Source organism: Epinephelus lanceolatus, chromosome 13 (genome assembly GCF_041903045.1).
Source record: "Epinephelus lanceolatus isolate andai-2023 chromosome 13, ASM4190304v1, whole genome shotgun sequence".
Classification (NCBI taxonomy): domain Eukaryota; kingdom Metazoa; phylum Chordata; class Actinopteri; order Perciformes; family Serranidae; genus Epinephelus; species Epinephelus lanceolatus.
The window spans coordinates 11,747,008-11,760,701 of record NC_135746.1 but is presented as its reverse complement, the minus strand read 5'-3'; the positions used below and the strand labels follow the sequence as shown (position 1 = coordinate 11,760,701).

The following is a 13,694-nucleotide window of genomic DNA, read 5'->3' as shown; positions in this document are numbered from 1 at the left end:
TGCATCTTTACAACCCTTAAAACCCAACCCTTTTCTAAGTGTCAGATTTATCATGTCATACTGTTAATTACTTTTTCACAATATACTGCTACATTTTAATGCTATGTATTTTTAACACATTATAAATTTCATTTTTGCTCACACAGTGCCTGACTGGTGCTGAATTTTAGAGTTTAAAACAATCTATGAATAATATCTTGGCCATTATGACTTCCTTAAAATGTATGTGTTTAAAAAATACTGGTCAAGATATTGATTCTAAGTTCTTGGTTTAGTTTTAAAAGACGTGTACTGAGTGAGCATGTGACATGTTGCAGTAAGAAATAAACTTGTCAGTGCCCTCTAGAGGACAAATGATGTCATGGGGACAGTTTCCAAGTTAAATATATTTTTGGCATTACATTGCTGCACTTTCTTGATTCAAATTATGCCAGTGCAAACAGTGTATATCTGCATTAAGGCCTGGTCACATTACGATTCGCAATGATTTCTATTCATTCCAATGGATTCGCTTGCAAAGTAACTTCTACCACCTGACTGAACTGAACCATGACAGTTTGTGTGTGTGTTGGGAAGGAAAGGCTCGGCTGTGAGTCCGTGTGCCGTCATCACACACAGAAGGTGACTCATGCATGTGCAACATGGACAGAAGCAAACATACGGTAACTGTACACGCCTTTGTTTGCATCTATATCTGTTGCCTTCACACACAGTAAGTTTGAATGTGCATTTGCTGAGTGACAAACACACATGAAACCGTCACACACCCCGAACACCACACAGCCCAGCATATTAACCTGCATCTGCTCTGTTATTGCTGTACATCAATCCCTCAATTTAAATCACACAGCGTCTGTGTAAACAAAAACTTATTTTTCAGGATGGCTACTTCTTTGTGTGGCTGATTCATCGAGAGGCACCGACAAACAAATTGCATCATCAAAACAGAATAAATAAGCCAGCTAAAGAAATGTAAATATCATCTACGTGGAGTGTAAAGGGAGCGTTTCATTGGCACGTACCAGCCATGCACTTTCATTCAGACTATATATCTATGTCATCTATTTCTACATGATTGTTTGACTCGCTCTCAATGCTCAGATGCATGAATGTCTATTTGACCTTAAGCTACTGTCCTCAATGACGATCTAAACTAAAGTTGTTCTAGTACCAATATCAGTATCTGAAATGTTTCCGATACCACCTAAAATGCTGGATCAAGTATCCACGAGTATTCAAGTCTAAGCACCGATTCGATAGCATGTAATTTAATGAAAGTCTTAAAGTAGTTTCGCAGTTCTGCAGTGCATCCACTGGCATCTACTTTTTTAGAGCAGTGAAGAAGAATTGCTTTCCGGATAAATAGTGTTTCGTTAGCCGTTGGCAAAATGTCAGAAATTTGGCAAAATCTACGTCGAATTGGGAGAGAGTTACTGCCTCATGTGAGGGAGTTCAAGTATCTCGGGGTCTTATTCATGAGTGACGGTAGGATGGAGCGTGAGATGGATCGGCAGGTCGGTGCGGCTTCTGCACCGGACCGTCGTGGTTGAGAGGGAGCTGAGCCAGAAGGCAAAGCTCGCAGATACAAGTGGCCAAAATGAGTTTCCTCCGAAGGGTGTCTGGGTTCAGCCTTAGAGATAGGGTAAGGTGCTCGGACATGTGGAGGGGAGTTCGGAGTAGAGCCGCTACTCCTTTGAGTTGAAAGGGGCCAGTTGAGGTGGTTGGGGCATCTAAGACGTTCCCAGAACACGCTGGAGGGATTACATCTCAACTGGCCTGGGAACGTCTTGGGGTCCCTCAGGAGGAGCTGGAAAGCGTCGCTGGGAAGAGGGACGTGTGGAGTATTTTGCTCAGCCTGCTGCCCCCCGACCCGGCCTTGGACAAGCGGATGAAAATGGATGGATGGTATCAGAACGGTACTCTGTATCAGCCTATTCGCCAGCTCTGACAATGTATGTTGCCACATTACACTTGTAATGCAGGGACAAATTATTGTTATCATTAATTTTTTTTGGCAAAACAATTGTCTTAATAACAATAAGTGCTTACGGCAGATTGCAGTTTACTACCCATTATCTTCCATGAACTTTGACTGCACTACTTAAACATGGGCAGCAGGCATTACTGTAACATCCCAGCTGCGGAGACAAACACAGGAGGTCCTCGTACTGATCCTAGACCAGCAGGGTGGGCGTTCATGGAGACTACTACAAGACAGTCTGAAGGAGAAACACCTACAGTATTTACACCATATGACAGAGGGGGTGATTCTATATCTGCAGGCTATCTATACTATTTATACTCATATATAATCAATCTAATAAATCTGATCCATTTATATATTTACACTGAGTTCATTCACATGAATCATGAATCCCTGGACAGGTCCCTACGATGTCATGTCAACACAAGGCGTTAAGGGTTCAATTAGTTAAAACACACGAGGCTGGGCGGTGCAAGTTGCTACGAGGGACATTGGGGGTCAAGCACATGTCGTTGCCGTGGAATCGGCGATGTGACAACAGGCGGTGACTGCAGGTGACCACGTGGAGGAGTTTCTCAGCAGTGGCGTCATTTACTCCTGGAGTTTTTCTAATCTTGTACTGCTTCTTCTCTGTTCTCTCTCCCTCCACTGAAACTTTACATTTCTATCTGTCTCACTCCCTCTGCTGCAGTAGGTCCTCCAATACAGTATGCACGTGAGACCTCCTCAACATCTCCACTGACACAGGAGACACTAACAATACTCCCCAGGTATGTTCTGATCAGAGAGGTAGGGGGCATGTGTGCAGGCGGGACGCAGCTCCCTCCTGTGGTGTGCGTATGTGTGGCGTGTACTACACATGTACGTTTCGTCAACACTTGGGCTGGTCGATTTCAGAGCACTCCGTGTCCATGTCAGAGTCATACAGCGAGTGGCCTGTAGGGTCGCTGTCGGGCGACATGGGGTCCTTTGGTGTGTGAGCCTGGGAGGTGTACGTGTGTGTGTCGTCGTGGAAAGTGTCCGTGCAGGAGAAGAGGCCCAGGTCGGGGAGTTTGGAGGGCGCGTCACTGCTCTCTGTGGTGTCGCTGTAGCAGAAGTCCTCCAAGTCCACGAACCACTCGGGCCAGAAACGCCGGCGGATGCGCTCGCAGTACATGGCCAGGTTGATGAGCTCACCTAGAGGAGGAGGACAGACAGACGAGTGGGTGAGGTGGTCTGAAGGTGTCATGCAAGAAAAAACATTTCTAATACACAACATTTTCCAGGCTGAGAGAAAATGTCACTGATTAAGAAGCTGCAATTTAACTTGATGTTTTCATGTGGATGTTACAGTACATCCTCTCAAAATGGATACAGAGGTCGTAGTGGTGGATATCTCAAACTGTCCTTATCGTTAAACTTAACTTTGGATATGTGAGAAAACACAGCATGTTCCTTTCCAATGTGTGTGAATGGCTGAACTCACCTTTGATCAGCTGCTCCGGCCGTGTTCCTGGTAGCGTCCACATAGCCGGGGCCAGGTGACTGAACACTGCAGCGTCTACTGTCGAAAGCTTAGAGCCCATCAGATACTTCTTATCACCTGAGACGCAACACAGGAAAAAGACATGTAAAATAAGTTAATACTGGAAACAGGGGGAAGCAGCAGCCGGGCTCTGTTCATGCATACATTTGTACAGAAAATATACACGAGAGGAAATGAGATGAGAGATCGATTGATGCATTCAGGGTCATGAATCTTTAACCTCACTGAGCACTGTTTGTAAAGTAACGACTCTTCCCACCACAGCTCTGCTACAGCCTCTCAGATCTGCCTCTCTTACATCTCCAACCACAAACTGCCAGAGGTTATGTATCGATTCCAGACTGCAGTGCCAACCTTTCACCACAGGAGGTCAGTATTGTGCTTTTATATGACGAGTATAAACATGATGTCACTGGTTACAGTCCTCCTGACACACATTGAAAAGCCATTGCAGTGATTTTATTTTGCCAAATAAGCTGTTGATCTGCATCCAGGGTAAACTATGTGAACAAACAGGCGACACAGATTGTCACACTCTCTCTGTTTTAATACAGACTGCACTCATAAATGCACAAGAAAAACTAATTTTGCTGCACTGAAGGTTTTTCACATGGCCATATTTGAAAGAACACTTCACCCGCAAATGATCAACAGTATATCAGTTACTCACCCTGTGTGACCTTGAGTTCCTAAAGAAAACTTTGTTTTTCTTGCATGCCTCCATGGAGAACGGAAAATCCAAAAACACTTTCTTTTTTTTAAATTGCAAGACAATACAAAACTCTAACAAAGCAGTGAATACAAAAGTGAATACAGGCTGGTAAATCAATTGTTGTCAGGGGATAAAGGGACATGGTTGTGTTGGCTGTCGTGTGTGTTTATGTGTCTTTACTCTACAGGTTTGACAGGTGAAAGGAAGAGAGAAGAGGAGAAAACAAAATATAATAATAACAAATAAAATAAAATAAAATTTAGAAAGGAAAAAATAACAAAAAAATTTAAAAGACAAAAACTAAAAATAACAATAAATAATAAAAAAAATATTAACAAAAACAAATTTAAAAAAAATAAGAAAAAAACATTAACAAAATCATAAAAAAATGATAATAATAAATAAAATAAATACCAACAAAAACAAATTTTAAAAAATAAGAAAAAAAATACTAAAAAAAATCATTAAAAATGATAATAATAAATAAGAAAAAATATTAACAAAACAAATTTTTTAAAAAAGAAAACTAATAAAATAATAATAATATATCAACAAGAAATATTAATAAAGAAAAAATACTGATAAAAATAAATACAAAAATAATAATAATAATAATAATAATAACAAAAGGGGAAGGAAGTATATTAAAACTTATCCTATCTTTACCCAGTTACCACTAATACCAATAATTAAATAATAATTAATAATAATAATAAAGTCAGGGGGAGTGTCCCCCCTGTCTGCCGGCGGTAGGGCAGTACCAGGGCACCAATATTCAACTCCAGGACGGGTCAGTTTTCTCTACAGATCATTTATTTTTGTTACTATTATTATTATTATTATTGCAGGTGGGTTGTGTTTCTTTATTTCAACTGATCTGTCCAACCATGGATCTTGGATTATACTGCACGAGTTGTGTGAGAGTTTGTGAACAGATGTTTTCATATAGTTTCGCTGTTGTTAAAGGCAGACCCCTATGACTTCAATTCATCAATCATTTTCTCCATTTTTGTATCATCTGAGGCATGCGAGAAAAATTGTTGTCTTCAGGAATTCAACGGAATACAGAGTGAGTAAACAAATGAACATGGGATGGGGGTGAAGTATTCCTTGGGTTGACTCATATTCTTCTCTGCAAAAAACATCCCCCACATGATCACTATAACCCCCAAATATACTATACTATACTATACTATACTATCTTCCAAAAGATGAGCATCATTATTATTATTATTCCCATATTTCTCACCTAGCAGAGTTGCCAGGGTGCGCATGTCCTTCTCCATCAGGGCGTAAACTTCCTCCTCAGAGAACCGTCCAATCCCGTGCCCGTACATCTCCCTCTTGACAATCCCGCCGGTCAGGTGACTCAGGATCCACTTGAGCAGATCACTCAGTGGCCCGCTCACTGACAACATCTTCTGGGTCTCCTCCAGGTTGTCCACCCACTGACAGTAAGCTATGGTCCTGCAACACAAACACACACACACACACACACACAGGTGCATTTGTACACACACATAAACACACACATCTCAGAGTTAATATTTTACCTCATGCTCCTCATCACTAAACTGCACTACGTCTAAGACAATAGAAAACTGCTGTCTGGACTTCACTGCTCCCTCACCAGTAGAAATGCTCCTCCACCATTTTGGTGATGGCGCGAGACACCGCCTTCTCCTGCGGCGTCAGGCTCTTGTTGAGGCTCGCGCCCAGCCTCTCCTCCAGGAAGTCGATGATGAATTCAGTGCCACACACCTGCTCCTGGTTGTATTCAATCCACGGCATCTTTCCCTGTGGCGAAAGCTTCCCATCAAAGTAGTTCTGCGAGACAGAAGGGATTCAGGAGAGGAGTGGAGAGACGGAGGAAAACCACGATAAAGAAGAAGACTTTAAAAGCACAGAATCGAGAGAGTGGCTGGTGATTGGTATTTGGAGAATTAAATTGGATCAAGACAAAACATTTAAGTGAAATTTTAATTATCCCTTGCAGGAAAACTGAGTGACGGCAGCAGCAGAGACTCAGAGCTGAACAATAATTAATCACAGTAAAAGTAATTAGAGCAGTCGAAGAAGAAATGGGGATTAACACATCCTCACACTCGGTCGTAAACACGCCATGTGAGGGGGTCACCTGAGGAGAATAAAAGCAGGACAGCTGTACCTTATAGGGCAGATCAACCATACGGAGGTAGGTCTCCATCTTAAGGCAGAAAGGGGACAGGGATGGGATGCCAGTTTTGGGCCTGGAGAACTGGTGGAGTATGATGGCATCTTTAGAGTCCAGCTCTTCCTCCTTTCTGTGTGGAGGACAGATGATACATTATAGTCACTTTTACTCGATATGGACAGACCTAGATAGATTCAAACTGCGTGTCATGCAGACAGCTGTCAGTCAATCTGCAGTGTTTAAGATACACGTCATTGTACACGCCCATTTTTCAATGTAAAGTTTGAGGTGAGAAGGAATTTAAAGTAGCATGGACAAAACGAAAAGACAGGGAGGAAGTGTCACAGTTTCTAGCCAGAGACATGATGCCCACGAGCACCGTGGAGAAAGACAGGTTCAAGAAATTAATTAAAGAGACAGACTGCAGGTGCGAGCTCCCAGGCAGGAAATGTTTTTCTCAAACTGCTCTGCCAAGCTTTACGACAAGCGCCGTGAGAAGCTGGAAAATTATTTGGTGTCTTCAGATGTCAGGCATTTTAGGATACTTTTCAAACTCGCAGCAACATCAAATTACATATCGTTATAAATATCGATATCGAACTATATGGGGAAATTATTGTGATAATATTTTGTGCCATATGGCTCACCTCGATTCCAACATGGCAGCTGTGTCACAAACATTCTCATGTTACAGCTGAACAGCACACTAAAATATGTTTCTGAACACATTTGAGGTGAGAAATAGGCAATGCAGAAACAGAATTTTGATTCATATTTGATCAGCGCTGCCTAGTGTGACAGTTTAATTTCAGTTCACAAGCAGTGATTGACAGAGAGACTCCTTGGCTCTGATTGGTTGTTTCCTTCAGCCGCGATAGATTCTAACAAATGCCATTAGAGGCAATAAAAGAAGGAACATGATATTTATTCACAGAATATCTATCTCATGTAATACACTGTGGATGTAGTGACAGTTTGAACAAACATGACAAAAGTTATTTTCATAAAAGTTACCAACTGTAGCTTTGAGAGGATTTGACTTCCATTAGGAGACAAAAAGCAGATCCCCACAACACTGGAAATTAAATTTCAGCGTTAGGTTTCAGGTTACCTCTCGAGAGGCAGTGGCTACGGTTTCAGGTAACTATTCTTTTCAGTATTGAATAATATTGCAATTATTTTCAAGATGAATTGTTTGGAGGGAAGAAATGGCACAAAAATAGTGAGGAAAAAAAAAAGTCCATCATAGTTTCCCAGAGTCCAAGATCACATCTAAGATGTCTTGTTTTGTACAACCAAATCCCAAAATCCCCAAACATATTCAGTTTATTATTACGGGGCAACCAGCAAATACTAAAATTTGGAGCCAAAGCAGACACTAGAAGATTTTTGCCTTGAACTCCTTTTTTCTCTCTGCCTCTACATTACATTGGGAACTCCAATGCCATATTTCAGTGGTCCAGAAGTTAGCAACAGTACAGTGTGATGGGACATGCAGTCTTGTATTATTTGAGTTTGCTGCATTTAGTCCTTCCTCACTGCATTATTCATCTTTTTATTTGCCTTTTTATATAATAATAATAATAAACTTTGTTTATATAGCACCTTTCAAAACACAGCTACAAAGTGCTGTTCAATAAAACAAAACACGATTAAAACACAAGGAAAATAGGGGGCGTCGGTGGCTTAGTGGTAGAGCAGGCGCCCCATGTACGAGGCTGTTGCCGCAGCGGCTCGGGTTCGACTCCAGGCTGTGGCCCTTTGCTGCATGTCAATCCCTCTCTCTCTCTCTCTCCCCCCTTTCACATTTGTCTGTCCTATCGATTAAAGGCAACATGCCCCTAAAAATATCTTTAAAAAAAAAAAAGAACAAATAACATGTCATCTAGTAAGAGATAAAATGAGGAAGGCTAAAGCTAACAATCAAGATAATAAATGAGAAATAACATCAATAAAATAGCAATAAAATCAGCTCAGATAAAGCCAGGATATGCTTTCTGATAGAAGTACATGTTTAGATGAAACTATGTTCGGGCAGGTCATTCCAGAGCCTCGGGGCCCTGCTGGCAAAAGCTCTGCCCCCTTTGGTCTTCAGTCTGGACTCTGGAACAAGCAGAAGACCTCTGCCCGAGAATCTCAAACTACGCTGAGGTTCAAAAGGGACTAACAGGTCTGAATGTAATCTGGAGCCAGGCCATGAAGAGTAATTAATAAGTTTTGTTAAAGGCGCTGTATGTAAGAATGTGGCCAAAATGGTTACTGCACTCAAATTCAAAATACTGCCGCGAGTCATGTCCGCCCCCCCTCCCCTACAGATTCGAGGTTAGGGCTGTCAACGAATATTCTAAATTACAATTTAAATTCGAATTTGAAATAGAAATGGACCTTCGAATGTGAAAATTGATATTCGATTGTGGAGAAAAAAAACACCACCGCAGCTGTCCTCTTTGCGAGTGGCCGTTGGCATCAGACGCGCATTTCACCACGCTGGTCGACAAGCGGTTCTGCTCCCAGCTGTTGTCTCCGTCACCCGGCTTGACACATTTGCTCGCGGCTCGCGCAGAAAATAGACCAGACGCCGAAACGATCGTCTGCGGCCTCGTGCGTATGACCGAATCACAGCCGTGACGATATACAGTACAACATCACTCCCTCTCGTGTGATATTGCTTAAATATAGTCACTCTAGTGTTTACTTTATTTTCCATTTTCCTTGCTTCTGTTTTTCCTCCTCTTCTTCTGTTTTGAATCTCATTTCGCTCGACTTCCTGATGGGTCCTAGCGCCTCGTGGGGCGGGTACAGCTGACCATTCAGCCAATCGTGCTCATTGTTCAGAGACAAACGTCACCCGTATCTCACGCTAAGCAAAGTGCAATTGGCTGGAAACATGTCACATGTCACATGATGCCTTCAGGGCTCACAAAAAAACTCTGGCATACTGATTACAACCACACATTCATGAAATGGTCAGATTATCGTACATTTGGCCTTTTTTTGGGATCATTGATCGTACATCGTACAGAGGGCCAAATTATCGTACAAATACGATAATTATCGTACACCTGGCAACGCTGACTGTAACTGATGCTGAGACTCTACTGACTGTGTGACTGGTAGACGGCGGTGGGTGGCGCAACAGGCCAAAACACAAATTCAAAACATAAACATGATTTGCAGACTGCAAAAAAATTTTTTAAATGCGAATATTCTGGCTGTACTATTGTTGTCGGTGAGATCAGTATGTTATATGAACATTATTCCTTAGTCTCTGTGACATATTAGGAGGATTTTACGACTATTTGCTTTAGATTTCTTACATATAGCTCCTTTAAGCTGTTGGGGGATGCTTATCATTTTTTTTTAAATGTGTGTTTTTGTTTTTGTTGAATCAAATCGCCTCTAACTAACACAAAGTATTACTCCAGTTGCACTGGTTGTACTGGACTTTAAGAAATACTTAAACATTCTGGAATTCTGGGATGTACAGTTATTCACTTACAGCAGCTGAGAAGACTGGTATCACTCTCGCATCTGTCTGTTAGCTAAATATGAGGCTTAAAGCTAGCAGCCAGTTAGCTTAGCTTAGCATTGAGACTGGAAACAGCTAACCTTGGGGATGCACGATAATATCGGCATGTCATCGGTATCGGCCAACATGCTTTTATGATGTTAATTCCACTACAGAAGAGACTTGATGATCACTAGATTTAGATATGGAAAAAAGCTGATATATCATTACCAGTATGGTCAAATGAGCTGTTACATATCAGCATATTGGATATCGGCAACAAATCTAATATCGTGCATCTACCAGCAGCTGTAAAGCTCACTGATTAACACGGTATATCTCAAAAACTTGAAGTGTAAGAATGACAATACAGAATGTGACGTTGAGTGCACACACTTTGGTCACAGAGATAACGCAGCACATATCTTCCCCGTCCCAGACAGCCTATATATTCTCTAATTTTGGTTTTACGAGGGTTATGTGTCAGATAATTTATTAGCTGGGAGCAGTCACCTCCTGGAGCCTCTCTTGTTTCTTGGCAACCTCACAGTGACGACAGAGCTGGGCTAACTGCTTCCCTCTGTTCCCAGTCTTTATGCTAAGCTAACTTACATGTAGTAGGATGTAGTGTGTGTGTGTGTGTGTGTGTGTGTGTGTCCTATCATGCCTGCATAAATCACTGATCTGCATCCAAGGTCCTTTAACCGGCCCCTGAGTGACCGTCAGCCCCCGGGGGCCATTTTTACTGCCAGCAAAGGCAAACTGCAATGTCAAAATAATGAATCACACCCGTGTTAAAGATCACGGCGCACTCACATGGACACAGTTCATGGACGAGGCCTGTCCAGGAGACGGCGACACATTCACGTGTGCACAGTACAGCAGAATGAAAGGGAGCTGTCCCCCGTGTGAAGTGCTGAGACGTAGAAAAACAGGCCTCAGAGTGGAGGAGCTGTTTGTGTCAGAGTGGTGCTGAACTGCCTGCAGGTTTTGGTGCACTAACCCAATGACAGCACGGTGTCTACTGTATATTATGGGGTGGTATTTAACGTCAGACTGGACAGAAACAACAGCTTGTGGAAAGGGAAGCTGCGGGCAGATGAATATGTAACTGCACAACGTAAATACATAACCTAGTGTGTTGGAGCTGTTTACATCAGAGCGTGTTTTGCCATATAGCTGCAGTGCTTCAGTCTGAAACCAAACACCGGAACGTGTGTGTGTGTGTGTGTGTGTGTGTGTGTGTGTGTGTGAGAGGAACAGAGGGGGGATCACAATGAAGCAAACACAACATGAACCTATACATCATGTCGCTTTGTCCTTGAGATGAGTCAAAGTGACCTGCTGTCAGAGCCTGTAATGTCACATTATATGAGAAGGAATGCTCCTGATAAACAACAGAAATGAGGAATTGTGTTTATTGTTTGTTTGTTTTTAATCCAGATTGTTTTGGATGATGCAGCCAGAGATGTGAGGCATGACCCCTGACATGCATGTGCTGTTAATGCACAATAATAAGCCAATAAAGATGGAGATGATGTGTGTTTGTGAGGAGGAGGGGGGCTGGAGGTGGTGGAGGGTTCAGTTACATCACAATACACCCACTCACGATTCCTTCTCCTCCGCTCTCACCCCGCCCAGCCTGTCAGGATTAAGTAATCTCAAACCCAGGAGAAAATACAGCAGAGCAGGAGGAGGTGTGCAGCGGAAATATGAGGTTTGTGAAGGTGCATCCTCTGCGCTTTGGTACCTGATGGCCAGCAGTTCGTGCAGCAGATAAGCAGCAGCAGCCAGCAGAGCTCCTCCGGTCAGATACAGCGTCTTCCGCCACCACGAGTCCGAGCCCAGCGCTGACATGATCCCGCCGTAGTCCTGCAGAGGGTAGGCGATGATGCACCCATAAAACGAGAGCTGCTCATCGGGGCCCAGCAGGCCGGAGGAGAAGCTCTGGTTCTGGCCAAGATCAACCACACACGACCGCGTCCAGGCGAACCCGACGCGCCAGTACATGCTCTCTGTCTCCGGCCACTCTCCGCCTCACTCGGGCAGCTCGGGGCTTCATCAGCGGGGGCGTCATCATGGGTGCACGCGGCTGCAGGCGCGGGGCGACGGGGCGAGGAGCAGCCGGCTGGACACAAGCATCCCGCCCGGAGCTGGTCCCCGCTGCGGGGTCGACATCCTCCGCAGCCCGCTCGGAGCTCGCTGGCTGTAGCCTCCCTGCTCTCGCGGTCAAGTCACACACGGGAACAGCGGCGCTTCCGGTGGGGCCTTTCAAAATAAAAGCTGATTTAGTGTTGCAACATTCTTGGAGGGATGCTCAACACCAGTGTAAAAGCAAAAAAAATGGACAGTGGGCTATTTTGATTGTTAATATAGGTCCAATTCAATTCAAATTTTATTTGAAACCCCAACATGAGTCACATTTTATTTCTATTTATTCTGATTCTATTACTTTATATTTACATACGTTCTATTTCATACTCTTATCCTTACTTCTTTCTCTACTGTAACACATCACAATTTCTCCTCAAGGATCAATTAATTATTTCTGATTCTGATTCTGATTCATACCACATCCCTCTGTCCTCAGACCCTCACATTAATAAAGGAAATCCTCCTCCCAAAAATAAATGTGCATGGGAGACAAAGTTAGAAACCTCAGGAAAAGCAACTAAGGAGGCCTGCCATATGTCTGTGTGCACACTAATATGTTACAGATATTATAATAAGGGCCCTGGGCCCTTCGTGGCCTACTACTGGTACAATTGTACTGATTTTAGGTCTACAGAGCCACTGCTACTACCAGTACAACATGGTGGATTATGAGACATTGGGCCCCAGGGCACAGACATGCAGACGTCCCCACCGCCTCTCCTACACAGGAGTGGGACACACATACTGTTTTTTTTAGTCATTTTGCATTTCTTTATGGTAATTTTATGTCTCTTTGTAGTTCCTTTGCATCATCTCATCGTCATGTTGAGTCTCTTTTTTGCTGTCTTGCATCTCCTTCTAGCCCTTAACCATCTTTTTGTAGTTTTATTTGTCATTTGAGTCTCTTAGTAGCTGCTTTGTGTCTTTTTTTTTAAGTCAATTTGTGCTTCTTCATGGCCATTTTGCATGACATAGTTCTTTTGCATCACTTTGTAGCTTTTTTGTGTCTCTTTGTAGTTGCTTTGTGTCTCTTTGCAGTCAGTTAAGTCTCTTAGTAGCTGCTTTGTGTCTATTTGTTATCCATTTGTGTTTCTTTATGGTCATTTTGCATCTATTTGTAGTCCTTATGCATCTTTTTGTGGGCGGTTGTGTCTCTTAGTTGTCATTTTGTGTCTGTTTGCAGTCATTTGAGTCTCTTTGTAGTTGCTTTGTGTGTTTGTTAAACCACGTTAAGTCTCTTAGCAGTAGCTTTGTGTCTCCTTGTTATTTTGCCCCTTATTGTCATCAGTGTGAATCTCTTTTTGTCTCTTTGAAGCAGTTTTGCATCTCTCTGTAGTCATTTTGCAACTCTTTGTGGTCATTTTGAACCTCTTCCTGGTCAGTACATGCTAATCAGAGTGACATTTTGCAGTTGAAGGATATGGGGGGCCCCAGTAGGCCCGTTCAGTAATCCATCCATTGGCATCCAACAATATATAAATGAAAAAGAAATTTGGGTTGAGCTCATTTGCAAAGAAGTAAAACCTAAAATCAAAAAACAAAATAGTACACAATTTGAATAGAAATTAACCCCATAGAAAATACATTAAAAAAAAACACCAAATGTCACGTGATGCCTATTTTTGGAAAAATAAAAGA

The 13,694-nt window shown here is 42.6% G+C and overlaps 1 protein-coding gene across 1 annotated transcript; it reads right to left on the bottom strand.

Annotated features, from left to right (window-relative positions):
* Positions 1–999: 999 nt before the first annotated feature.
* faxca (failed axon connections homolog, metaxin like GST domain containing a) lies at positions 1,000–12,153 on the bottom strand. Its single transcript, XM_033649014.2, has 6 exons — positions 11,653–12,153; positions 6,389–6,524; positions 5,852–6,048; positions 5,471–5,688; positions 3,450–3,566; positions 1,000–3,160 (listed from the first exon to the last, which is right to left on the bottom strand). Exons 1-6 carry the CDS (start codon positions 11,910–11,912, stop codon positions 2,856–2,858), a joined length of 1,233 nt encoding a protein of 410 aa, XP_033504905.1. The 5' UTR covers positions 11,913–12,153; the 3' UTR covers positions 1,000–2,855.
* Positions 12,154–13,694: the final 1,541 nt, after the last annotated feature.